The sequence below is a fragment of the Patella vulgata genome, chromosome 9 (assembly GCF_932274485.2).
Source record: "Patella vulgata chromosome 9, xgPatVulg1.2, whole genome shotgun sequence".
NCBI lineage: Eukaryota > Metazoa > Mollusca > Gastropoda > Patellidae > Patella > Patella vulgata.
In genome coordinates this window covers 30,957,339-30,985,247 of record NC_065887.2, presented here as the reverse complement: position 1 = coordinate 30,985,247, position 27,909 = coordinate 30,957,339, and the positions used below count along the sequence as shown (strand labels likewise).

The 27,909-nt window shown below is 33.1% G+C and overlaps 1 protein-coding gene across 4 annotated transcripts; it reads right to left on the bottom strand.

The window, feature by feature from the left end:
- Positions 1–8: 8 nt before the first annotated feature.
- Positions 9–27,905, bottom strand: LOC126831819 (ATP-dependent RNA helicase DHX8). 4 transcript variants are annotated; one of them, XM_050562448.2, is made up of 25 exons: positions 27,851–27,873; positions 26,678–26,840; positions 23,687–23,834; positions 21,670–21,755; positions 20,960–21,136; positions 19,966–20,096; positions 19,243–19,305; positions 18,773–18,983; positions 18,133–18,231; positions 17,219–17,329; positions 16,370–16,661; positions 15,730–15,827; positions 15,432–15,579; positions 14,776–14,957; positions 13,723–13,917; positions 13,177–13,362; positions 12,651–12,737; positions 12,151–12,274; positions 11,387–11,568; positions 11,023–11,163; positions 9,750–10,043; positions 7,558–7,686; positions 7,064–7,260; positions 2,712–2,891; positions 9–1,866 (listed from the first exon to the last, which is right to left on the bottom strand). In XM_050562448.2, the coding sequence occupies exons 3-25, from the start codon at positions 23,778–23,780 to the stop codon at positions 1,629–1,631; spliced, it is 3,645 nt and encodes a 1,214-aa protein (XP_050418405.1). In that variant the 5' UTR covers positions 23,781–23,834; positions 26,678–26,840; positions 27,851–27,873; the 3' UTR covers positions 9–1,628. The 4 variants fall into 4 exon arrangements, with proteins under 4 accessions (XP_050418405.1, XP_050418406.1, XP_055959295.1 ...); XM_050562449.2 differs by lacking the exon at positions 26,678–26,840 and having other exon boundaries at positions 27,851–27,905; XM_056103320.1 differs by lacking the exons at positions 26,678–26,840; positions 27,851–27,873 and adding an exon at positions 27,698–27,814.
- Positions 27,906–27,909: the final 4 nt, after the last annotated feature.

Sequence of the window (27,909 nt, the reverse complement as noted above, 5' to 3'; positions counted from 1 at the left end):
ACAAAAACTTGTGGTGAGAGAATATTTTAATAAAACAAAATTACTTTTATTTTACATATTTACATATAAACATAATTGTCTCATATAATGTACATAAGCATTACAAAAAATGATATAAGAATTTTTCCTTTCTTTTTAAACAAGAAAATAAGCGCTATCAAATCAAAGAACAATCATCTTGTAAATATTTACATGTAACAATAACAAGACATTATGAATTTTCTTAACATTGGCAGTGGAAAGATCATTTACTATGGTTTTTAGTTTATAATTAATCATAGGTCTTTCATTTCAAAATGTAGCCAGCCAGCCAGCCAAATTTTAACATTTCTTGTTCAACCATTTAGCAAGATATTTTTTCTAAACAATATGCTAATTTTTAATACATATTTTTTAAGTGTTTTCAAATACATGTATGACTAAAATGAGAGCCCCAGGTTAATTAGTTTATTGAGAAGGAACTACAGTCACACAATATATTGTAAACCAAAGTATACACTGAGTTGCTTTGGGATATAATAAGACCAAGCCATTGTTCATTAAAACTGTGATGTCTTGGACAAAATTTGTCATGCAAGGTGTAAGAATACGATTAGACACAAGCGATTACTATGTTAAGAAGAGTATTAAATTTGGTTGATATGATAATATTTTAATCAGTGATTGGACAAATGCAAGGTCTCTACTGTTAACTTTTTTTTTCGAAAGATAAAGCAAAATTGGGAATGTTAGCTAATTGTAGTTTTATTTGTGTCTCACTGTGTCTTAAGTAGGAATACACATCAATTATAATTCAACACTGGCTTATCTATAGTATAGACATATAACTTTGGAGTAAGACAGATTGATATCCTACAAAACAAGCATAAAATCAAATTTTACAATGTACCAAAATCAAAGTGGTCCTGCCATCTTAAATTTCTGCCTTTGAGATGTCATGGGTGTAATTATATTAACATTATATTTAAAACATAAAACCTGATTTTAGAGGATCAAGATTACATTTCAGAGGTTTATAAATTCAAATTAAAACAGTTGATCATCATCTATATTTTTCAAACAATATTAAAATGTTCTCAAATTGTTTATTTAACATTAATGAAATCAGGTAGATAATCTCCTCACTTGGATTAAAAAGAAGCCCATCAAATGATTTACCCAATCATTAGAGGTGGTGCTGGTTAGTTTATATCATCTGTAGAGGATAAAAAAATATTGCGAAGTTTCAATTTATCTTGTTTTGTAAATACTGAACAGAATTCAACCATTTTTGGACAGAAAGAAATTCAACTTTCATGATATTTTAGATTGCAAGGAACTTACTCAAATGATGATCAGCATCATTAATTAGGTTAAAATTTAATAATAACAAGAATATATATATAACTAGATACACACCCAATTTCTGTCTTTAATCAGTAATTTATATATTCAAATTCACACATACACAACAAGAATTCTGTACAACTAAAACTACCATTAATTCTGATATAGAAATAGTATGTCTTTAATCCTGAGTTGAAACTTGTCTTAAAAAACAATAATATCCACTCTCATAAAAAAGAAAAATAACAAGTTGTAACCACATAGACACAACATCAAAATGTCCAAATATACACATATACTTATTAAAATGTAACTTTTGTGTGAAATTTTCGGAAAGCTCGAGAAATACGCCATTGGTTGGGTTCTTCATATTTATTATGTAGAGGTTCAATCTTCTGTTGTTTCTTCTGTTTACTAAGTCTGGTTGGGTCGGAGAAACGGAAAAACTTTGGTGCAAATTCTACCAGCCATTTTGGATCAATAGCTGTGACCTCTCTCATATATTCTTTAGTTGTTAAAACCAACTCATGATACACAACCCTGAAAAATAAATCAAAATAGGCAGTTAAATATATATCACCTAATATAACTAATGTATTTGTTGACTTGAAGCCTGTTCTATCTTTTCTAGAAGCTGCTTATTTTGATTTTTAATAAATCACATCTATCAAACACAACAGTTATACAGAATACAGTCACTGATTGTTGTACATATAGCGCTACAAGTCACTTTTATTTTTTTTTCTGAGAATACTTGTATAAACTTAACACTATACCTATAACAATCAGTGATTGCATTCCATATAAATATTTGTTGTGTTTTTCGGTTGTACATGGCAAGGAGTAGGGTCGCCTGTCCAACCTCGTGGGTTTTCTCCGGGTCCTCCGGTTTCCTCCCACTGCTAAAGACCCCTACGCGCAAGCGAATTATGTAAATCAAATTAAACCATATGTTAGTACCGAAATGACCTAGTTTGTGTCGAGTGGGCGTTAAACCCCATTTCTTTCTTTCTTTCTTTGTTGTGTTTTATTGTGGTCAATCACTGAAGGCCACTCAAGGATTACACCTCTTTTTAATATTGAGACAGAGAGAAATGGGGCTAAATGTCCACTAGGTCATTTCGGGATTAACATGGTTAAATTTTATTTCAATAATTTGCTGGCACTGAGGGGTGTTCAGCAGTGGGAGCAAACCGGAGGACACAGAGAAAACCCACGAGGTTTCAACTGGCAACCCAACTCCTTGTCATGCACAATCAAGGAATCGAAACCACGCTACTTGAGACTGACCGACCTTATGGTCTAAAGTGCATACATTAAAGCATTCGGCCACCCCCTGTTTTATATTGAACATCAGTACAGTAAACAATTCATACTAAACTTACCAATCTGGTTGTCTGTTAAATAATGCACTAGATGGATGTATATAAACAACTTGACTATCAACTATTGTACGATATCCTTCTTGTGGATCTTTTTTGGCAGCATTACGGAAGAAACCACTACAAATAGCTTTCTGTACTCTTGCTGTATGTTTACCACATGTTACTACATCTAACTTATGTCTACAAATACAAAATACATTTTGAAATCCATAAAACAGATAAATGGGAATAAATAGATACAAACATATATAAGAATTTAAAATCTTTAGTATCATTCTTTTGCTAACTCATCGAGTTTAAGGGGAATGTGAGGCTGTTCCCTTTACATAATCGTTGGGAACCAGAGTAAAGCTGAAGTCCAAGGTGGACCATCAGTAATTTCCATTAATAACTTCTCGAGTTAAGATTTAATTTGTAAAATCTTGTGAGCAGTCTATCATAAAAATAAATCATCTGCTCAGCTTGAAATTATTCATTGTTCATACTAGTCCAACAAAGAATCCTATCCAATTTCAACAATTTCTGATAAATAATTATAGAGTGATTGCCCTTGATTATGTCATAGAAAGATTCTTGTAAAAGGGATCGGCCATTTTGATGTGAAGTTTCGGTCCAATTAAAAACTCTATGGCATTAAGAAGGTTTTTGGCAAAAGGGTAATATCGATAGAGTTCGTCCTCTTATGACCACAACACTTCACACAAAATATGAAAAAAAACAAGTCAAAAATTGTAGCCTCTATTACATTCACAATCCAATTGACAGAAAGATGGACAGACCGACCGTGATGGCATAAAAATATGTTTAATTTCTTAAAACATACCACAGGAGGTAAAAAAAAAAAATATACACGCAAAGAAAATTGATTTTTTTTTACTACAGTCGTACAGAATATACTAAAAGAACAAACTATACATACTTTATTTAAAACAGAAATCTATAAACCTGCTGAATATCTCTGTTATGTACATAACAAGAACTATAAAATAGCCATGACCGCACTCTGACTTAGTTCACACTCACTCCAAATTGAAATGGGCAGATACAAAAATGTCCCCCCAGATCTAAGAATATGCCAACAATGCTCTATGCACAAAACTGAAGATGAAGCACATTTTTTACTAGAATGTCCATTGTATGAAAATTTACGTACCGTTTACATATACCAAACATTTACGGATAATTATCTACCCTATTCTCTAGAAAATCTATTTAACCCACCAAAAACAGTTTCAAAATCAGTTAGTGCTTTTGTATTTCATGCAATGAATCTAAGAACATAAATTGTGTAGTGCTACATGTACATGTATCACTACATATACCTTTCTGTATCAAAATTATTATCTAGATTTCCATGTATTGATATATTTTATTCCACGTTTTATTAATCGATTCATGTAATGCTTCTAGCATTCCTATATCATATTTCCATGTCAAAACCTATACTAAGTCTTTCTGTTATTTATGTATTTATTATATTTATACACATCCATCATGCTTGTGTTGAAAGTCGTGTCATTATCAGACCAGTTTGTGGTAAATATGTATTCTGAGATGATTATCATACTGTTTGTCCTGTTAGTAAATGTGTAATTATGTAAAATTATCATTTGTCTTGTTTGTAAATACATGTATATATCTATTATCTGTTATACTATATCTTTATATACATGTTCATATTGTATGCTGTCCTTAATGGATGTCTTGATACAATAAAATCTTATCTTATCTTATCTACTCTACATATATAATACACTAAAAGTCAACAAATTATTACACTAATTACATAGAGGTCTTAAATAGGATCATATAATTAAGTCAAAGACAATAATCCGGATAGAAAATAATCCATAATGTTTACCATCATTATTATCTGAATATCTACCTATTAGTACCTGATTACCTGATGAGCTGACAGATTGCAAAGAGAAATCTATATTCATTTTACATCCAACATCAGAAGTAAAACATTTCATATAATTTAGTGGATCAAAATGGAACTTTATAGAAATCAAAGTAATTTCAACATATCAGAATTGCAAGATATATTAGAAAATGTGCAAATCTCAACAAAAACATTGACAGGTGTGATTGGATTGACCACTGCTGTATTGAATGCTGTGTCCTGGGTAGCAATACTCAAAACTAAATCTATTATACCACGTTTAAAAGTTTGTTATTCAGGATTTGTAATTTCTGGTATTTTCATTGGAACCACTGGCATACAAATAAGTCTGATACCGTCTAAAATTCTGTATACTGATAATTTCTGCATTTACCGTGTTGCCTCTGGATTATTATGTACATTATTGGCTTTATTTGTAGCAGTGATGATAACTGTTGAGCGATTTCTCGCCTTAAGGTTTCCATTTCTTTTTAGATCAGTGGTAACATGGAAAAAAGTTTTAATTTGCAAGATATTAATCTTGCCCATTTCACTTGCAATTGTTTTTTTCTATTATATGGATGGATTTGGTGGCATATATTCGTGTGACTATATTGCTTGTGGTAGCTTAAGACTGTGTCGTTCTATGTCGATGATGTATTTAACAGCCATTTTTGGAATGTTGGGAATGTACTTATACATCTATATGGCAGTTCGTCGACATCTTAGAATAATAATTTCCGTTACAGTGGTACTCCAGGATGGAGCAACTAGCAGTTCTATAACTACAGCTAGTAGCGAAAGAAAGACAACGATTACTATAGCTATTCTTCTGTTAGCGTTTGTTCTCTGTTACCTACCGATAGCCAGTATATTTTTCTATATAAGTATAACAGATGAATTTCTACTCATTCCATATGATCAAAGTATTCGTGCCGTCGTCCTTATCCTTCTTTCACTGAATAGTTTTCTAAATCCTATTGCTTATTTATGGAGAATCAAGGACTGTCGAACAGAAATAAAAAAGTTGTTTGGAAGAAAATCAAATGCTGTTAATAATATTTCAACTTGACCAGTGATAACTTAAAGTCATAGGACTTCTGTAATATAACCCAAATTAAGTTTCATATTGTCATTTGGCTTGATATACAATGTTATTTTGATTAGCACTTGATATACTATGTTATTTGGATTAGAGAGAGAGAAAGAAAGAGAGAGAGAGAGAGATGGAGTATAACATCCACTCAACACAAACTAGGTCATTTCGGGACTAACATATGGTTTGATTTTATTTCAATAATTCGCTTGCGCGTATGTGTCTTTAGCAGTGGGAGGAAACCGAAGAACCCAGAGGAAACCCTCGACGATGGACAGGCGACCCTACTGCTTGTCACATACAAGCAGGGAATTGAAACCATGCCAGTTGACCCAATGACAGACCTTATGATACCGTGCGCACATGCTAACCATTCGGCCATCCAACCCCCTACTTGTTATACTATGTTATTTGGATTCATACTATGTTATCTGGATGAGCACTTTACTATTTTTACTTCAGTAGATTAGGTGGCAATAGATCTGTTTATTATGAGTAGTAAGATTTTCAATAATATACTGATGTTGAAAAGAAAATATACCATGAAATATTACTTTAAAAAAACCTATTACATACTAAACAGAAATTCAAACTAGAACAGGCTTACATTTAGGCAATACATTTAGCTCCTATTAGTAAGTGCAGGAGAACTGCACAACACACAAAACAAAACCAATAAGACAAACCTGTGGACAAGACAAACTGCACAGACATTACAAGAAATAAACAACAAATATCAATTCAAGTTGATCCAGAGGCCAGCCGTAAGTGTCCACTGCACTGTACAGTCTGAGGTCTGTTATATAGACTTCACTCAAAATGAAAAACAAACTAACAGTAAGGGAAGCAATTCAAGAAAATGCGGTTGTCGTGCAAGGTATGCCCATCAAATTCAGATAAAAACTGTGACCTCTTGAGTTATGGTTTGATACATGCCAATATCAAGTAGAATCAAGATCTTTGGGATATAAATATATACTTTAAGTTTCATCAAAATCGGATAAAAATTATGACCTCTAAGCTAAAAACCAGATACTACTGGTATTGGTTTATAAACTGTACTGAAGTACAAAACTTTGCTTAAGACACACAATTTCAAGAAAAGATTCCAGTGTTAAGACAGTTCTTACGTGCACACAGAGCAGAAATGATGAGCTATAGATGCAACAATGACTAATATTGTAACAACCTTTGTGGACTGCTGCGATGACTTAGCTGATGTGGGTGTATGCTTCGTTTCCGATTATTGCAACCAAATATAACCTTTATATGAAATTTTCAGTTATAGCAGTATGTAGATGCTGTTTTGGGTTTTTTGTTTCAAAACCAGAATTTTATGTTCTTAAATATTGTCAATTATTACAGACTTACCTGTCCATAATACCCAACATCTGCTTACGTACATCTTGTGCTCGTTTTAATGTTCGAATCTGAACAAAGTTTTCATAACACCATGGACTAGAGAATCGGTTATTCTTCCAAGAGTTATAAACTGAAAGTAGAGTTAAATGATCTCCTTCCATCTGGTGAAATTTTGCTTTTTTCTGATCTGCAGTAGCTTGTTTCTCCTGAAATTAGAGCAAAAAATGTAAATATTTTGTTTTATCTATTGACTAGAGATTTTCTGGGTACCCATATTCTTAAAACATTTTTGTCAAATAATAATATATATTTGTACTCTTCAAATTAGGACATGTAAAGCGTATGCCATACAAAATTCCCAGTATACTCGGTACTAGTATCTGTTAACTGATGAATCTAAGCCCAATGTTCCTAGAGAAAGCATAGATAATAGTTCTGGGTAATTTGTAATGTGTCATCTTAATTCACTACATGAAGACTATTCTTGTAAGTTTGTTTCTTACCTTTGGTCTGTAAAAGACATTTTGAACAGATAACATAGAAACTATGGTTAGAATTTCATCACTACAGCCCAGATGTACGGACATAATCAACATCTTAGATAACATAGGTTCTAATGGAAACTCTGCCATCTAAAATAATAAAACATATGTTAAAATAAAAATGTTTTGATGATAGAATACATCATTGTTTATACTACTGCTAGGTGGAGTGGACAGAGTAGGAACAAGTAGGGGAGCATTAACAGAAATTAAAGATTTTTTAAACATTATAATTGGTTGCCTTTATCTGTATTACATGTTAATGATGTTATCAATAAAGTTAAAGTTAAAGCTGAACTCTGATTACAAAACTACAGAAATAATCAAATAAAAAAAATTAACACCCTTAATAATCGCCATACTTGTTTTCAAGTTGTAGAACAATCATGGACGATTGTGCGGCGTACAAAAACAAGAGGCAGGACACGCCCACATCCAGTTCACGACTTGTCAACCACACTGTCCACATCCGGCTAGCAATATTTCAACTACAAATTACCTCCTGACTGATTGGCGTTTTTTCACTAACAGTTTACAAAAAGTATTATTGCTACCTAATTATTATATCTGATCAGGTACATATTATTTTACTAATTAGACGAAATAAGTAAACCACTGTGTACTTTTGCTCTAAATATAAGAAACAACTGTCTTACCCTAAAACAATAACAAATCTACCAACAACACCAACCAATTCTATGTTGTTGACATAACATCAAGGGACATAACTACTTCACAAGATAGTGAATATTTTGAAGTGAAAACATACTTCTTTGATGGAGAGAACAACAGTTTTATTGCTGCTGTGGATATATTTTGGAACGATAATACTAGACTTTATAATACTAGAAATTAGTTGGTGTTTCCACGCTGTTGTACAAAACATTTCAAGAAATAAGAAAAAAATTGTTTGTGTTGGTAGATTTGTTATTGTTTTGGGTAAGGCAGTTTTTCTCATATTTTTTAGAGCAAAAGTACACTGTGATTTACTTATTTCGTCTAATTAGTAAAATAATATGTACCTGATGAGACATAATAATTGTGTAGCAATAATATTTTCAGTAAACTGATAGTGAAAAAACGTCAATCAGTCAGCTGAAATATTGCTAGCCGGATGTGGACAGTGTGGTTGACAAGGCATGAACTGGGTGTGGGCGTGGCCTGTCTCTTGTTTTTGTACACCGCACAATCGTCCATGATTGTTCTACAACTTGAAAACAAGTATGGCGATTATTTAAGGTGTTAATTTTTTTATTTAATTATTTCTGTAGTTTTGTAATCGGAGTTCAGCTTTAAGTATTTATTTTTGTTAACTTGTATAAGAGTAAACAACAAGAAGGGTGACCCTTCGGTACTATATCTTATCGTTAATGCCATCCGGTGTGAATGTTCTTAAAGTCTGAATCCATTTTAATCATAACATTTCTTCTCGTATGTCCTTTCAAGATGAAAAGTACTGCGGCCTGTTTTGGCCCATTATGTTTAATGTCTGCATAGTGTTCCTTTATTCTTTTTGAGAAGGCATGTTTGCTTTCTCCCACATATTATTTTTACAGAGAGAACAAGTTAATAAGTTGACTATATTTCTACTTAGACAATTATAACCATTTCAGCAAGACAATTTCTTGCCAGTTTTACCACTAATAGAATGCAGATATCATATCATTAATGTGTCTTTTAGATTAGGTTTCTTCTAAATGCTGTGATAGATTTAATATCTGAGATGGTATGGTACAATTCTGACCCGGTTAATAGATGCCATTTCTCCATGATGAGCTTACTAACATGAACAGCAGTGGGATTGTAATCTCTGATGAAAACGAGCAACCTTCGTTTATTTAAAATGGCTGCAGTAGTTTTTGTCCTGTTTTTATTGGCTGTCACTATTTTGAGTGGATAGCCCCTTTTAAGATAAAAATTGAGAAGGTTTTGACTATGTCTTTCATGGTCTATCTCTAAACTTTCGTAATGATGTAGACTGGGTGGCACGCTGTGTAAAAAAGGTAGGAGTGTGAATCGGTGCGTTTATTATACAAGTCAAAATGTAACTTATTTGTTATTGGGTTGAATTTCACCCATGTCTAGAAAATATACTGTTTATCTTGAATAAGCATTGAATGAGAGAGCCGAATTAACAAAATGTTAAAATTTACCCTACGACCAAGTCTTGTCAATAAGCCTTCGTCATCCAGTGCACTCAAAGCATGAAGTTGTTCCATAGCTGATATTAATGTCTGCATCGGTGGGGCGTCCATAAAATCGAACATGAGAAGATCATTGATACCCATAGCTTTAAGTGACAACACAGTACTAGCTAAATTAGTTCTCTGTATCTCAGGTACGTTAGTAGCCAACATCTCATCACGATAAGCTCTCTCTGTATAAAGACGATATGTTTTACCAGGTCCTGTTCTACCAGCACGACCAGCTCTCTGTTTAGCTTGTGCCTAGAAAATAATAATTTATAGATTTAAGACATCTTTAAGAAGCCATGAAACTGCTGACGGTCATTTGAACAACTTTGAATACGTTGCAAACTGCAATATTGAGAAAGATGGATTTCTAAAATGAGAGAGACTAACATATGGTTCAATTTTATTTCATAATTCACTTGCGCGTAGTGGTCTTTAACAGCAGCAGGAAACCAGAGGACCCAGAGAAAACCAACGAGGTTTGACAGGTGACCCTTGACTGACTTTATGATGCAACGCACAGCGTTTACCATTCGGCCACTTCTAAAAGGAATAATTGTCAAAAATTGGTTCGGTATTTACAAAGACATAATGAATTTAAAGTTTCCTAACATTTGGCATCATCTGTAGATTATATAAATAAGCCAGCAATCACTCCTTTCCTTGTCTTTGTCATCCAAAAGTTATGATAATACAGAAAATGAATCTTTATTCGGCCATTACTTCCAAATCGTTGATCATTTTGTTATCAATAATTGTTTTCAACAGAGACATATTAACCATTGAAACATAGTGGCTCTAATTCACGATCAAAATACAGAAATAAAATGAAATAGGGTTTGTTCTGCTCTGATTGGGCTAATGAAAATGAGCATACGGAATGCAGTGTACTATGAGGGAAATTTTGCAATACAGCCTATTCCTATATCGAATTCCAAATGCAAAGGTTTTTTTATGTGCATGCCAATGGGTACACAGGACCTCTGGTTTATGTACAATCCGACTGACCAGATAGCTATCCTCCATCATGCACCACTGACAAGGGGAAACCACACTGGAAAATCCTGAGGAAATTTCTCAGCCAACACAGGGAGCGAACCAAACACTTTTAGACTAGCAAGCCAGTGTTTCACCCACTGAGCCACCAATCAAAATAACAAAAATGGAGATTGTGATCATAACTGAAAGAAGATTCCCTTCTATAAAACACAATAATGATTAGTGTTATATTTACCTGTGATATAGGTGTAACAATCAACTGATCCATTCCTGTTTTAGAATTATAAACTTTCTGTTTAACAAACCCTGGATCTACTACATAGTATATACCATCTATAGTTAGCGATGTTTCAGCTATATTAGTAGCTATAACAACCTATAATAATAATAGACAATTTAAAAATATTCATAATAAGTCTTTGAAAATTCTCTTTTTTACAATTCCAGTAATATGCATGCAGGGCTCATTACCCGCCAAGAGGAGGCAATCCACAGGATTAGGTATGCTATGCTCCCCATTTATAATTTTTGGAGCAAAAAAAAAACAACAAAAAAACTTCATCATAAATATGGTTTAAAATTAATTCTACTGTATTTACCTTTCTAGATCCAGGAGGTGCAGGATCAAAGATACGTGTCTGCATGTCACTAGGTAAAGCACTGTAAACAGGTAAAATAATTAATTCTGGTACTTCTGCTCCCAGCGCTTTCATTCTCTCGTACAATATCTCACATGCCGAGTCAATCTCTTCTTGACCAGTTAAAAATAGTAAAATATCACCTGCAACAAGGAATTATTACATACTGCACAAATTACTAGATTAGAATGGAATTAGGTTATCTTTGTTAGAAATAGCCTAGTGACAGATTGGATTGGGATTTAACCCTCAGCAATATGGCCACATCCTCATAAGTTGACGTTTGAAACGCCAAATGTTTTTTAACAGGTGAACTTATTTAACTTTCCTGGACCATTTCTGAATTTGAACCTAACATCCTACTCTACTGCACCAAATGGGTTGTGTTCCATGAGGGAATTTTGTCTTCACAGTGGCGCTTCTGTCTATTCTTCCCCAAATTCCAAATGCCATGGGTTCCATCCAATCAACTACACACTTCCCTTAGCCAATAGCCATACTGGACAGAAGTACAAACTAAACGATTTATGGTGATTTTAAACAGTTTTTACAAATTTTTAAACAAAGATTGGATATTAAACGAATGTGAAAGAAATTAGTGCTAGATACACAAGATTAAACGATACCTGGGTTACAGTGAATGCCCCTCCCCTCCCAAAACCCAGAAACCAACCCACAGTGATATTTCCTGGTTTGTCTATATAAATTTTAACACCTGTACCCACCTGGTGGTTCTGTTAAATGTATTTGCATAACAGTAATAAGTGAAGCATCTAAATAGTCTGTTTCTGATTCCTTTGTATATAAAACCTCTACAGGATATGTACGACCAGGTATTGTAAATATAGGCTGAAATAGACATACATTATTACAATTAAATATAGGCTGAAATGTACACAATTGTAATTGTAAATACATGCTGAAATATACAAAATGACAAATTGATAATAATTGTTAATATAGGTCCAAATAAACATAATTACAATTACATAATAACAATTCTAAATATAGGCTGAAGCATAAAACATTTGTACATGTATTCCCAAAAAAATATTTTAATGCCAGAAATACTATTAAAGATAGTGATGGACTGCTAAATTTTACCCCAGGGATCATAAAAAAAACCTAATATGGTGAATGAAAAGAATCCTCAATAAAATTTCCCATTCCAAGGAAGTGTCTGTTTTATAAAAACAAAAACAAATTAAGAATGTAATATACTTACAGCCTCAAAGAAATATTGTGAGAATTTAACAGCATCTAGTGTAGCTGATGTTACAATTAATTTTAGATCTGGTCTTTTCTTCACAGCCTGTAGATTTAAAATAAAACATTCATTTTAATATAAAATATAACAAACTTTGAGGTCAGTCTTAGGATACAGCACAATAAATTTGGTGTACAGGAGGGTTTACAAATTCACCAACCCATCTTCACCTCAACTTTTAGCAACTAGAAATACTGCACAGATCAGCTTTTTAAGAACTAATGAGAAACTATCACTATAATTACCTGCAAGAAGTGATGGTAGTCATGCACAAGGTAGGGTAGGGGTTACTCTTTCTAGAATAGTTGATATCACAACTCTTTAATTAGAGAAGTTCTGATAGCCAATAAATTTCATTCCATTCATTTAAATAATACGATTAGATAATTACATTTAGTCCAATCAGTCAAAATTTAGTCCAATTTGGAAAATTATTCTTCCAATTCTGATGTATTTAGTTTATTTTTAAATAAATTATACTTACAGCTTTAAGTAAACCAAAGAGAACATCTGTATGTATTGTTCTCTCGTGAGCTTCATCCAACATAATAATAGAATATGACATTAAATCTCCATCTATTAAACATTCTCTTAATAACATACCATCTGTCATGTATTTGATCTTAGTTTCTGGTCCAGTACAATCTTCAAAACGTATAGTATAACCAACCTAAATAAAGTAAAGAATATGATTGAAGTGTCATAGTGGAAAACTTCATTATTATGGTTTGCTTTTAGGGCTGTGCATTGCGACCCTAAATCATTTTGCAATATATTGTAATACAGACAGGATACATATTCTAAAATCCATTTTCAGCAGAAAAAAAATCCTAATTTTAATAGATCAGTAGAAAATATTTGAATATTCCTGGAATTTTTTAAAAATTTGAGTATGACAAATATAACTGTCCCTTGCTTACTTGAATTCAAATGAATGAAATGATAGGAAATGTTTTTGATACAAATAGAATGAACACATCTATCAAAAGTTTATTTCCCAAAAAAATGAAAGTAGACTACATCAACTTACTTCCTGTCCTAATCGACAACCAAATTCTTCTGCTACTCTTTTAGCTACTGACATGGCTGCCACTCTTCTAGGTTGTGTACAACCAATCTTTCCTCGTGTTGTATAACCAGCTTCAGCTAAAAACTGTGTTATTTGTGTTGTTTTACCAGAACCAGTTTCACCAATTACAATCAATATCTGATTATCATTAACAGCCTGTAATATAATATAACAACTATAGTAACATTGTCTTACTTCTTTACAATGTAATCCCATGGAGCACCACATGTTACAAATCAAGTAATCTGTAACAGAAATACAATGTAATGATTAGCACTATAACCAGCATATCATTTAATCTTGTATATTTAGCATTAATTTCTTTTAACATTTCAAAAAATATCAAAACTTTGTTTGAAAATTTGTAAAAATCATTAAAAATCACCAAAAAATCATCTAATTTGTACTTGTGCTCAGTTTAAAGCTGACCATTCAATTTTGTTAATGAGCATCCAATTTACAAGTGTTTAATTTCTCAATCACTGTTCAAAAATAAACAACCCAATTGATTATTGATGTATAATCATTAAATTTTTAACAGTGGTCAGCAGACTAAATGTTAACGAAATTAATGCTAAATACACAAGAATAAATGATACCCAGGTTACAGTGTAGGATGCCCTTGTTAAACAATATGTACCCGATGTCAGGCAAAAAGTTTATCATTCCTCTCTATTAAAATGGCAAGTTGTGAGAAAAGCGAGGTAAAGAGATTCTGCTATACTACCATCATCTAGTAGTTTAATCGAACACAGTGCTGAAGACTATGATCCATTTAGACTATTTGGGTCATCATTTATTTTAGCCAGTCATGCTAAAAAACAGATTTAATGAACCAAAAGGTATCAGAAAACCAGCTCAGAGCAAACTCCTATTATATCTGTATTAAGCAACTTTCTAATTTTGTAACTGGTGACCACTGTCTCAAACTTCAGAATTCCAGTATAAATCTGAAGGTCTTAACCATTAGTCAGCTACCAATGACACTGACAGTAATATAGAAAGTTTTCATACCTTAATAAGTTCATCTTTAAGTTTATAAATAGGCAACGACTGTCTCTGTTCTATAATTGATTTCTTCTCCTTTTTACCATAAGAAGCTTTAGGTCCCCCTGTTATATGTTTCTTCCAGTCTGGTACTTCTTGTGGTGCCATACCAACACCTCTCATATTAGCTGCTAGTTGTCTGGAATCAGCTGAAGACAAGCAATAAATAGTTCAAATAGTGTAAGTACAAAAGTACACAACAATAATTAACAGTTTCTACAGTAGTGCCAGGTGTTCCAGAAAGCATACCTGCCTTCTGCACCCATCACCACCCAGAATAGTTTGGACTTGCATTTCAGAAGCTAGGGCTTTTTGAAACAAAATGAAAGAAGTGTATTATTATATCAACACTGCCAATTACTAAATATAATATTACACAGTATGAACCACTGTAATACATAAAGTGATTATGTTAATATCTCTCACTTACATAAAGTTCCCATTGTAGTATTTTGGAAGATATTATGTTTTTGGTAACAAACATATTTCCCCCATAGCTGTGATATGTTGTCAATGGTTATATAAGTATCACAAAATATTTCTTTAAAAATCAACAGAGATGGTTTTTTTCTCTGTTTAATATTTGTTGTTTATCACAATTTTTACAAGAATATAAAACTTACTTTCTGGCATGGGATCAATCCAGTGATTGTTGAGTCCTGCAGGTACTGTGTCCATTTCAGCTTCTCTTTGAGCTTGTTTCATTTCTCTTCTCTCCTTCTGAAGAGCACTTTGCATCATAGCTGACTGAGCTAATGACCCATCAGGATTCTGTAATACAAGTAATTTTTATCAAGCCTCAACTTTAGATTACAAGAAATAATAATTCAATTTGGTTTGTGTACTGTCTAGTGGGTGTGAAATGATAAGTTATGGGTGGGTATCATTGTAGCAAATCCAAGTGACTGTAACATTTCATACCTTGACTATTTTAACAGGACTGAGATCAACAAGCTGACGACCAGCCCCAGATAAAAATGGAGCCTCTTCTTCATTGATTTCTACTTCAATATCTTCATCTACAAAAAAGAGAATAGAATTTTATGTTTCGGGTTTAATTTATCAATTTATTAATTTTTAAAGATCAAAAATATAAAAACTCAAGTTGTTTATATTATTTGATTCCTATTTCAAAATTGACAGCAGCAATTTGCTTCTTATAGAAAAACTTAAATTTCTGTGGTTTATATCTTTTATAATGAAGTCAAGTTGTTTTTTGTTGTATATTTACTATCTTTTTAATGGTCATATTTCCTGCTTGCAAACTTGTAAAATGCTGTTGGCACATTCTTTGGGTTGGAAAATATAAATTTGAATGGGTAGTGGTGTATTCAGACTGCACATCATTTAGCCAAGGGGATACAGGCATGTTTACTATTGTGAAAAATCTTCACACAACAGGACATCTATCTTATGTTCAGATGTTACCAGATATCCCATGCATCAATCTTGAAACACAAGTGTTTTGGATAATCGTTCATTGTGTCTATTTATTATTAGGCAGTTATTCTGCATTGTTTTCTAAATAAAGGAACCTGTCAATATAGAAACAATTAAATACCTGAATCATCTTCTCGAGGTAATAATCCCATTTCTTCATCAAAGTCGGGTAACTCTGATTTATCTATACAGTTGGCTGCTAACATCTGTTTTAATTCCCATCGTTCAGGTGATGAGATACGTTTGAATTTCTTCTGACCAGAATTCAGATTATCCTGTTCAGGAGCATCAACTAGAGGTAACATGGAAGGGCGATCTGGATTACGTGCCATGTCATCTCCCCTTCCGTCTGCTCCCCCACCACCCTTTGTTCTTTCTGGATTCAAATCTTCTCCAGTTTCTTGATCAACATCCTGAATTATATTATATAAAACAATAGCCAGATAAATAAATGTATAAACACAATGTAGGTATAACAACCACTCAAAGAAACCTCGGTTATTCCTCGTTATGTGTCACCAGTACTGGCTAAATGAGACACCTGAAAAAAATCAAAACACTTATATGCATACATTTAAATTTTGTATTTAAAAATGTATAAATAGTATGCAATTATCTTCAAAACTTGTCAGAGATATTGTGTTTTGGATTGGTGTTCCCCATAACAATTATTTTCAGCAAATTTGGTTTATTTTTGCCATTAAGTGCTGGAGAAACAGAAATAATTAGTGGGTGTTTTTTTTTTTTGCTGTATCTGAAATACTGGAGCTGCTAACATTGCGTATACATCTTTATTTCTTTAAGGTTCTTTTAACAATGGGCAGTAACTAAACAATCAGAAGAAAAGCTGTATGGTTAACCATGTGACCTTACCAGTGGTCAAATAAACAGCCTACATAGATATACTAGTCATTGGCAGCACATCTCCTCACAACCAACTCCCATAAAAGAACAAACCATAAATATTTACCTTCATTGATAGACTGGTTTTATTTCCAGTAAATGAATTCACTTTAACTTTGACCTTTTGACCTCTTGTCACGACCTCGCTGACATTTGTCACTCTTCCCTCTCGTCGCAACTATAAATAAATGTTGTTTTTAAAAATAAAGTTTAAATACATGATTAAACATCCAGTCAAAAACAACCCTAGATAACATACGGTTTATCTTTAATTCAATAATTATCTTAGGCACATTGTTGTTGACATGTCAGACAAAACTGGAGGACACAGAGAAAACCCTTGAGAGTAAACAAATGATCCTGCTCCTTGTCAAGAACAAACCTTGGATTGAGATCGTGCAACTTGACTCAATGAAAAAAAAAAACATATAGAGAATCAAAAATACAAATGTGAACCGACCACAGAGAATCAAAAATATCCAGTGAACCTGAAATAAAATAAAATGGGATTTAACGTCCTACTTTCCTGCACCAACTGGGTTAATGAATATGGGCATGTAATAAAGTGTGCTATGGGGGAAATTCTGCTACACTACTCTTATGTTGAATTCCAACTGTCAAGAGTACATCAACGTGCACATGATACCTCAGTTTTTCTTGTCGTGCACTGCTGAAAAGAGGAAACCACACAGGAAAATTCTGAGAAAATTTTTGGCTCGAACCTGAGACCCCCTGGTTAGTGAGCAAACATCTTACTCATTGATTGGTTGACCCGGTGTACCATGGGTATAGCTATGAGCTGGAAGTAGCATAACTCTGAAACCGGATATGGAAGTCCATCGCCACCAGGCCCATGTTTCTCCCCGGTCCGAGCTACCCCTATACACCAAATCTCAGCCACGGGTCAGCTCAAGTGTAGCCATCAACCCTGAACAGACAGACAAACAAACAAATGACAGTCACAAATATATGTATAATTACCTGTGAAATATGAACTAAACCTTCATGCTTCTTTCTCAACCCTTCCAATAAAACGAAACATCCAAACTGCATGATAGTCATCACTTTACCATTATATATCTGTGGAAACATCAGTATTGAAATGAACTTAAAGGGGAATTCATTTAATATTATATTCAAAGTTACCTTAGACTCATAATCTTCAAAACTGTTTTCTGAAAGGAGGTAATTTTGAAACCCTAATTTTCAGATAAAGAATATTGAGATCAAGTTTTAAATTATATTGTAGTAAAGTTTTCCATTTATATTGCATCTTGGTTACAATTAGAGTTCCATGAATACAGGAAAAAATTCTTATCAAAATCTACTAATCTGTGATTTATTTTGATGGCTTTGCAGATTCGATCATTCCAGCCTTTACTGTCACTGATTCGACTACAATGAATATTAGTCTGGACAAAACAACGGCAATTGTGTATAATGGTAATTGACTTACACCTTTAAAAGCTTGGTTGATATATATCTCAAATCTTAATTGGACAACTAATTATGAAGCAGATTCAGACTTTCCACTATAAAAGACTACTACCAATGTTTTAACAATTGACATATGATTGGTTAGTGTAGGGCCGTCATCACCACAGAACATTTCATGTTTTACCTGGCCAACCACAGGGTCCATAGGAATATCATTATATTTCTCTCGTTTTCTGTCCTTTCCTCTATCTCGATGTTTTCTATCTTTACTCCTACTTCGTGATCTGTTTCTGTTCTTACGCCTTTCCCTGGAATCACTTCGAGATCTATGTCTATCACGTGACCTACTTCTACTTCGTCTGCGCTCCCGAGATCTGCTTCTAGACCGATGCTTTCTGAAAGATACCAACAATTTAAATATAACATAAAATTTTACATTTGGATTCAAATGTCAGGTAGGATAACAGATCAATGTCATTATTGAAATTAAATCAATACAAAATTATCTTGTCAATTTTTTATCAATGGAAATTGCTATGGTGCACTCCTATCAAACAGCACATTACAGTGGTAACAAAGTACATAGATTAGTCAATCAAAAAACACACAAGGAAATAAAAAAAATAATTTGAATCAAATTGATATTACACCTACTTCTTTTTTCTGTCTCTGTCTCTACTTCTACTTCTGTCACGCTTTTTATCTTTATGTGAAGATCTTAAATAAAAACAAACATGTCAACTTCTGCTACCAAAACATAAGGTATATTTTTATTTAATGAATTTGCTTCCAAAAATGGCGCTATAGCAGTTGAAGGAATTTGAAAAAAATGGGGGAAACTGCTGAAGACTAAGCATTTTTTAGCAGATGAAAATAAGAATATTCAAATAAACTTAATTACTCAAAAAATGTTATTCAGTACCAGCAGAAGTCCCCCCCCACCCAACCAGACACATATTTACTATTGTCTTTCTTGTATTCATTGCTGAGGTCTTTTTTATTGTGAGTTTGTTTTAATTTTGAGTGAAGTTTGTATCGTTAGTGGACCAGGACTCTACATCGCAATGGAAGTTTACGACTGGCTCTTGGAACCATTTACTTGATTTAATATGTATGTATTCTTTTTGTTTATTGCTTTCAGTGTGTATGTAGGGTTTTGTTTTTGTGTGTTGCAGTTTTCCTGCACTTCCTATTAGGTGTTGACATTTAGCATTTACTAAGAACCTAACTATTACTAGATGAATCACCAAATGGCAATGATTTTTTTCTAATAAATTGCTTATGACTGGATGATTTAGCTGATGATTTTCGGCATTATCTAATAATTTATGTATGTCTAGATTACTAGCTGATCAAGAAATCTTCTAACAAACTTACTTATGACTAGAAGATTTAGCTGATGACATAAGTGCCTCTAATTCCCCTAACATATCAGCTGCTACTTTAGCATCCTTATCTTTACTTTCACCTTCATCTTTTTCTTGCTTTAATTCATCAGCCAACATATCCTACAAAACATAATGCAATGAATTAACATCAAAACTCATCAAACAAACAAAAATCATTGAAATACAAAGATGTAAAAATCTGTATAATTATTTGATTTCTCACTACAATACAATTTATAGACAAAGAACATATTCATGATAATAGATAGACAGAAAGCCAGGCAATGAAATATACGCCCACAACAGGCAAGTCATCCGCTCGGTCCATAATATTTGTCACAGGTGCATTTATAAGACAGAGAAAGCTGTTCAAGGCCAACAAGTTCCCAAAAAGCAATTATCAGAAATAATTAGGATTTCATAGGTTTCTTCCTAGGACTAACTTAACCAAAGCATACAATTAAGTAATACTGGTAGTTTTTTTCATCTCATGATCATAAACACTGTGTAAAAATTTCAACTCACACATGCATACACGTATTTGTTTCATAAACATAAACGCAATGTATAAATGTTTATTCACCACAATTTATCAAATTATTCAAGAACAATAACCCTGTCAGTAAATATTGGAAATCAATAGGGTTCTTCTGTCCATACACATTAACAAGAATTCTTAATTTTTATTACAATTGATCAATCCTAACGCAAATTATTACCATGTATGGTTCCCATTTCCTTCTATTGATTTCAAGATGTTATCTTTGTCATCTTTAGCTACTGACGAATTGCTCATTTTTATCCATAACTTCACAGTCAAGGTGACATTTATAAGGTATTTTTTTTATTTAATCATCTAGATGACTATCTAAAGTTCATATTTCAGACCTTGATTTTGTTACATTAAAATAAGGAGAATGACAATTAGCCTTCTGGCAGATTGATGCTTTAATAAAACTAGTTCCTGCCAATTATTTACTTACCCTAACTTCTGGATTATTTGGCATAGCTAAGCCAGGAAACATTTTCTTTCTTAGTATTTTTTCTTCGGATTCTATTTCCTTTTCCTTTTCTTCAAATCCCTTTTCGTCTTCTTCTTGTATTTTTCTTTTAGGTTTCATTTTATTAATAAGTCTTAAGAGATTAGCAATTAAGGAATCCTGAAATTAAAACAGAGTCTCTTAAAATGTGTTACAAAAGTAAATAGTCACAGACCAGATCAAACTAATTTAATTTTGAGTTCCTTGGGGTCTTGATAAACAAATATATACTTATATCTCCAAAGCAATGTTTTTTTATAAAATTTTCAAATCTATCTCCCAAGATAATTGAAAGAGAGAGAGAGAAATGGGGTTTAACGTCCACTCGACATAAACTAGGTAATTTCGGGACTAACACATGGTTCAATTTTATTTCAATAACTCGCTTGCGCAAAGGGGTCTTTAGCAGTGGGAGGAAACTGGAGGACCCGGAGAAAACCCACGAGGATGGACAGGCGACCCAACTCCTTGTCACGTACAACCGTGGAATCGAAACCCTGCCAGTTGACTCAATGACAGACCGTATGATACAGCGCGCGCGTGAAGATAATTGAAGCTAAAGTCAAATTAATGAAGTCTTAAAAGTAATGTTTCATAATCCAAAATCCAATAAAATAAACAAATTAAATATTTGAAGAACATTATAAACTCACTGAGAATTCAGCCTCTCGTTCATCTAAAACTTTCTTAAATGAATCAAATGTGTTGTTTTTTTCAGCTAAATCAATCACATATTCAGCTGAAATAATAAGAATATTATCTTTAATTTTATCATGTAGATATAAGACAAAATTAGATTAAAGATGCATTATGTAAGATTTACATAAATAGCTGGTCATTCTTGCTTGTTCAAAAATAGGCAATGCAAAATTAACAATATCTATTGAAAATTTCATTCTAATTACTTTATTTGGATTGAAGTTATCACCGTTTGAAGTTCTAACAAGATGTAGCATAGTTGTTTATTATTGTAAAAACGGTACTTGTTCATACATGCCAACCTGAGGAGATTCAAAATCAGAATGCCTTGTATTGAGGGTAGAGCGAAGACCGCAGGTCCAAGTTCAATCAGTGCAAAGCACCGCGAGCACAGGAGGCTTGAAGGGCGTGGGGTTTGAGGCCCCAAGAAAATTTTGAGAAATTAGCACCTATTTAAAGCAGTACCTTGTATTATTGGATAAAAACAGCTGGTGATTTAGGTCCATGCATCTGAGGTTTTTTTACCTATTTATATACGAAAGTATGCATATATGCTTTTGGTCATTTACATGTAGGCATGACCTAAATTTGTTGTTAAGTGAAGATTTTTCGTAAGAAGCTTTTAGGTTTGAGCAGCTTAAGTGTTTTTTAGTTTCAAAATGTTTTTTAATGTCCGTAATACCGCCGTAAGCAACACATCAATCACTCCTACAGACTAAACAAAATGCGAATTCGTCGCCTCTACGCAAGGACGTAATGGTTCCTGGAAATTCTTTGCTGTAAGTTTCCCGGTATTTCTGTCTGACATTTGTTTTGGAAGCCATTTTGTTTGTCTTGACGACCGACACGGAAGTAGAAGTCGTAAATTATTTATACTGGGTTTTATTTATAATTGTAATCTGGTTTTTTCACACATGGAAAACGGCTTGAGAACATTTTTTATCAAGTCAGAAGGAAATATGGCTAAGGAAGAAGCAACAACGTTAATGGCAACTAACGGTAAACCCGCCGTGTACTGTACGAGTGTATGCGAGAATGGCTCCGCATAACAAATAATATCTGCGAAGTATGCAAATTAGGCACGGCCTATGACGAAATAACCACATGACATTTTAATCTCGATTAGTCCAGACATATTAGCTTATTCCATTTTATATTAATAATAATCGAGAAAACTGGGGACATGTTTTCGGCTATTTCCGTCGTTTTACCGCAAATTATGCAAATTAGACACGGCAAATGACGGAAATAACCACATGACATTTTGATCTTGATTAGTCCAGACATAATAGCTTATTCCATTTTATATTAATAATAATAAGGAAAACATGACACATGTTCTCGACTATTTTCGTTGTTTTATCGACTCATACCACGATAAACAGTATCGCCATCAGATTCACAACAAACAGCGAGAAGGCCGAGACAATCGTCAATGTAAACATAAAACGAGAGGGATTTTATCAATCAAATAGGTCAGTAATGAAATATAATAAATTTCTTCCAATAAATTTTAAAAAACGGAATTATAAAGAGTAAAATCGGAATTCAGAATTAGACTCAGAAAATCGGAATGATTCCGACAAAATCGAAATAGTTGGCATGTATGCTTGTTATTCAAGACTTGGCCTCACTTTGCGATTTTTAAATTAAATCATGACCGTTATTTAATCCGTTTAAAATTTAAGCAATCCAACTATCTAGAGAGTTGGTTATAGGCTTGTCATGTGAATAAATGTCTAAATAATAGTTTTTATAACTTTTGAAGCCAAAATAAAGACCGCCAAAAGACAGATTTAGCTCTTACATAATGCATCTTTAAGAAATCTCCTATTCAATAATCTCCAAGGGGTAAATGAATTCCTATAAACAGCATGAGTAAACATTTAGCACAGTGATCCTCTGACAAAATAAAGCAAAATATAAACTTCTCTCTTACGTCTGAATTTTCGGAGATATTGTCTAACTTACCTAAATCTTTGTCATTTATTCCTAAATGATTTTCTAATTCGGTACAAACTTTCGAAACCAAAGACAGATATTCTAACTTCTGTAGTTCATCCATCTTAAATTACTCTTTCTTACTAAGGTTGATCTGATTCTTTCTGTAGTATCGTTACTTAAATCAAAGAAAAATGATATATTTGAAAATTAAAGGGACAATATTCCATAATAGAGACAATTATTTTGCCTACCTGTGTACAGATTCAAACTAATTTATCCATCAAATTCTAAACTTTGCTTCAAATCCTTCTCAAAACCTTTTAAACTACCCAATGCAGCAAGTGAACCCTCTCAATGGGCGTTTTCAAGGAATCCAATAGTTTTCTAATAAGATTGGGTGCCTCTACTTTATACCAAATATATCATACTTTTATTGGAAATAACTTTCCTATAATAAATAGTTTTGTGGGAATATATCTTTAAAACCATGCAAAATTCCCTTTTTTTTGAAGAAACATATTGTTCCAAAACTTATAAAGATAGGTTGCCAGGCAACGAAACATACGCCCACAGCAGCTAAATCGTCCGTAATGAAATATTTATAATACATTAAAATTTGGATTAAGAGTAACAACTCATTAAGTAATTATCAGAAAACCATTAGAATTTGTTTGGTTTTTATAAAGTTCTGCCCCATGCTAAATCGTGGATTTAGCTGTTTAAGTCATAAAGATTCATTGAAAATCAATATACTTGTTCGTCTCAAGACCTTAAACACTGTGTATAAATTTAAAGTCAATTGGATATTAACTTTAGCCTCTAGAACGTCCACAAGATTTTTCAAACTGATCAAGGGCCATAACTCTGGCAAAAATTATCGGAAATCACTGAAAATCAATAGGCTTCTTCATCTCATGGTCTTCAACACTGTATATAAATTTAAAGTCAATCGGATATTAACTTTAGCCTCTAGAGCGTCCACAAGAATTTTCAAAGTGATCAAGGGCCATAACTCTGGCAGTAATTATCGGAAATCGCTGAAAATCAATAGGCTTCTTCGTCTCATGACCTTAAACACTATGTATAAATTTAAAGTCAATCGGATACTAACTTTAGCCTCTAGAGCGTCCACAAGATTTTTCAAAGTGATCAAGGGCCATAACTCTGGCAGTAATTATCGAAAATCGCTGAAAATCAATAGGCTTCTTCGTCTCATGACTTTATAAACTGTGTATAAATTTAAAGTCAATCGGATATTAACTTTGACCTCTAGAGCGTCCACAAGATTTTCTGAAGTGATCAAGGGCCATAACTCTGGCAAAAATTATCAGAAATCGCTGAAAATCAATAATCTTCTTCGTCTCATGATCTTAAACACTATGTATCAATTTAAAGCCAATCGGATATTAACTTTAGCCTCTAGAGCGTCCACAAGATTTTTCAAAGTGATCAAGGGCCATAACTCTGGCAGTAATTATCGGAAATCACTGAAAATCAATAGGCTTCTTTGTCTCATGACCTTAAACACTATGTATAAATGAGAAGGTCAATCGGATATTAACTTTAGCCTCTAGAGCGTCCACAAGATTTTTCAAAGTGATCAAGGGCCATAACTCTGGCAGTAATTATCGAAATTCGCTGAAAATCATTAGGCTTCTCCGTCTCATGACTTTATAAACTGTGTATAAATTTAAAGTCAATCGGATATTAACTTTGACCTCTAGAGCGTCCACAAGATTTTCTGAAGTGATCAAGGGCCATAACTCTGGCACTAATTATCGAAAATTGTTGAAAATCAATAGGATTCTTCGTCTCATGACCTTAAACACTGTGTATAAATCTAACTTTAGCCTCCAGAGCGTCCACAAGATTTTTCAAAGTGATCAAGGGCCATAACTCTGGCAGTAATTATCGAAATTCGCTGAAAATCATTAGGCTTCTCCGTCTCATGACATTATAAACTGTGTATAAATTTAAAGTCAATCGGATATTAACTTTGACCTCTAGAGCGTCCACAAGATTTTCTGAAGTGATCAAGGGCCATAACTCTGGCACTAATTATCGAAAATTGTTGAAAATCAATAGGATTCTTCGTCTCATGACCTTAAACACTGTGTATAAATCTAACTTTAGCCTCTAGAGCGTCCACAAGATTTTTCAAAGTGATCAAGGGCCATAACTCTGGCAGTAATTATCGAAATTCGCTGAAAATCATTAGGCTCATGACATTATAAACTGTGTATAAATTTAAAGTCAATCGGATATTAACTTTGACCTCTAGAGCGTCCACAAGATTTTCTGAAGTGATCAAGGGCCATAACTCTGGCACTAATTATCGAAAATTGTTGAAAATCAATAGGATTCTTCGTCTCATGACCTTAAACACTGTGTATAAATCTAAAGTCAATCGGATATTAACTTTGACCTCTAGAGCATCCACAAGATTTTTTGAAGTGATCAAGGGCCATAACTCAAACAGTAATTATCGAAAATCGCTGAAAATCATTGGACTTCCTCGTCTCATGACCTTAAACACTGTGTATAAATTTAAAGTCAATCGGATATTAACTTTAGCAATTGTGGACGCCGGACGGACGGACGGGGGCGACAACAATTTACACAACATTTCAATGTGGGCGTATAAAAATTGACCAACCAATGAACAATGAAAGTCATGCATCAATCTTTATGTGACTGTAATAATGATGTCAAAAAAGTTTGATTTATGGATCGCCAAAGCTCATTGTAATATAATCCTATAGAGAACATATGTAGGTGTCACCCTTGGCTTTCGAATATTTCTACTAATACTGATACTAGTGATAGAGATACAGAAGACACACAGAAGTGGTCTCAGATGAGTTATTTAATCATCACGCTCATATGAATATGAACATAACGGCCTTTAAACATAATTCTAAATACTAAGTCTCAGCTTAATGTTGTTTTAAAAGAATTCCCTTTTCAGTGTTATGCCACAAGTCTGTGGTGTGTGAGCCAAACTCAACTGATACCTACAGAGAGTAGTTAGTTCCTTTAGCAATGATCAGACACTGTCCTATGATCGTTCCTGTTCATACCACACTCTGTTCTAATTTTGCGGTTCAAAGACATACCAGTAGTTCTCAACCCTTTTTTACCAATGGCACACCTTGGAACACATGAAAAAATAGTGGCACACCTGGTTAAAAAATATACTGTATGAAAAATATTTGAATTTTCAAAAATAAAAACATGGCAAGTTATAGGCGGCATACAACCGTAGACACAGACTAGTCATACTGTCATAGACACATAGAATGAGTAAATGACTCAAACTGAATAAAGAAAAACACAGCTATGAGTTTACCAGTAGACACTAAATTGGGATCACATTTTCTTAGTGTGTCGTTCAAAATTTCTATCTATTAGTTTTAATAAATGAACATCCTGTGTTAGATTGATACATTTAGCATTGTATGCAATTTTATACCATGGTATTGTTGTAGATTTTTTTAAAAATAATTTTATAACCAGAGTCAGAGATATTTTATTAATTTTTGTAGATTTTAACTGTTATTGCTTGTGTTAATTGAAATAAATATTATATTTCAATTTTTTGATGTGACTTTGAACGAAAATGGTCTTGGTCGTAACTTTGAGAGTCTGTATCACAAAAACTATATAACTCAACTGTCTCAGGATAATTTGATTCAATCAGGTACATTTTGAACGTCAATGTCTGCAAGTTTCATAGATCTACCTTTTCTAATCTCTGAAATATATTAGTTTCGGTCAGTTTTTTTGCGTTTTTAAAAAATGCTGTAATTTAGTTAAATTTAGTGTCTCCAATTCGCGATCTTCAAAATGCCATAACTTTTTTAATTTTCAATATTTTTTCAAAATTCTTACAGATTATAATTAAATCAAAATAGCTGACACTTGCAGTGAAATATTCATTTTAGAGACATTTCGTGTATTTCAAAACTCGTTGGCATCGCTACTGAAACTAGATTCAGAGGAACTACTCACTACTGGTACTATAGCCTATTCACTCACACTGCTTACACTGTTTTGAACAATTTTCCAACGTTTCTCTTCTTCCACTTACTATTTCTAGACTAGAATAAAATGATCTAATACCAATTCAAAACTTCTAATATGATTGTGTTATTACTGAAATAAAGAACGGAATCTATTTATGTTACGTACGTTTTGTTTTATTTACGTTCTTCGTCGGACACAATTTCCTTCGACTTACTGCTCCTTCT

Coding starts and splice junctions, on each gene's coding strand:
- LOC126831819 (XM_050562449.2), bottom strand. CDS start 23,780: ATGGATGAACTACAGAAGTTAGAATATCTGTCTTTGGTTTCGAAAGTT. Junction 21,756..23,686: donor AATAAATGACAAAGATTTAG/GTAAGTTAGACA, acceptor TTATTATTTCAG/CTGAATATGTGATTGATTTA. Junction 10,044..11,022: donor TTGTTACACCTATATCACAG/GTAAATATAACA, acceptor ATTATTTTCTAG/GCACAAGCTAAACAGAGAGC.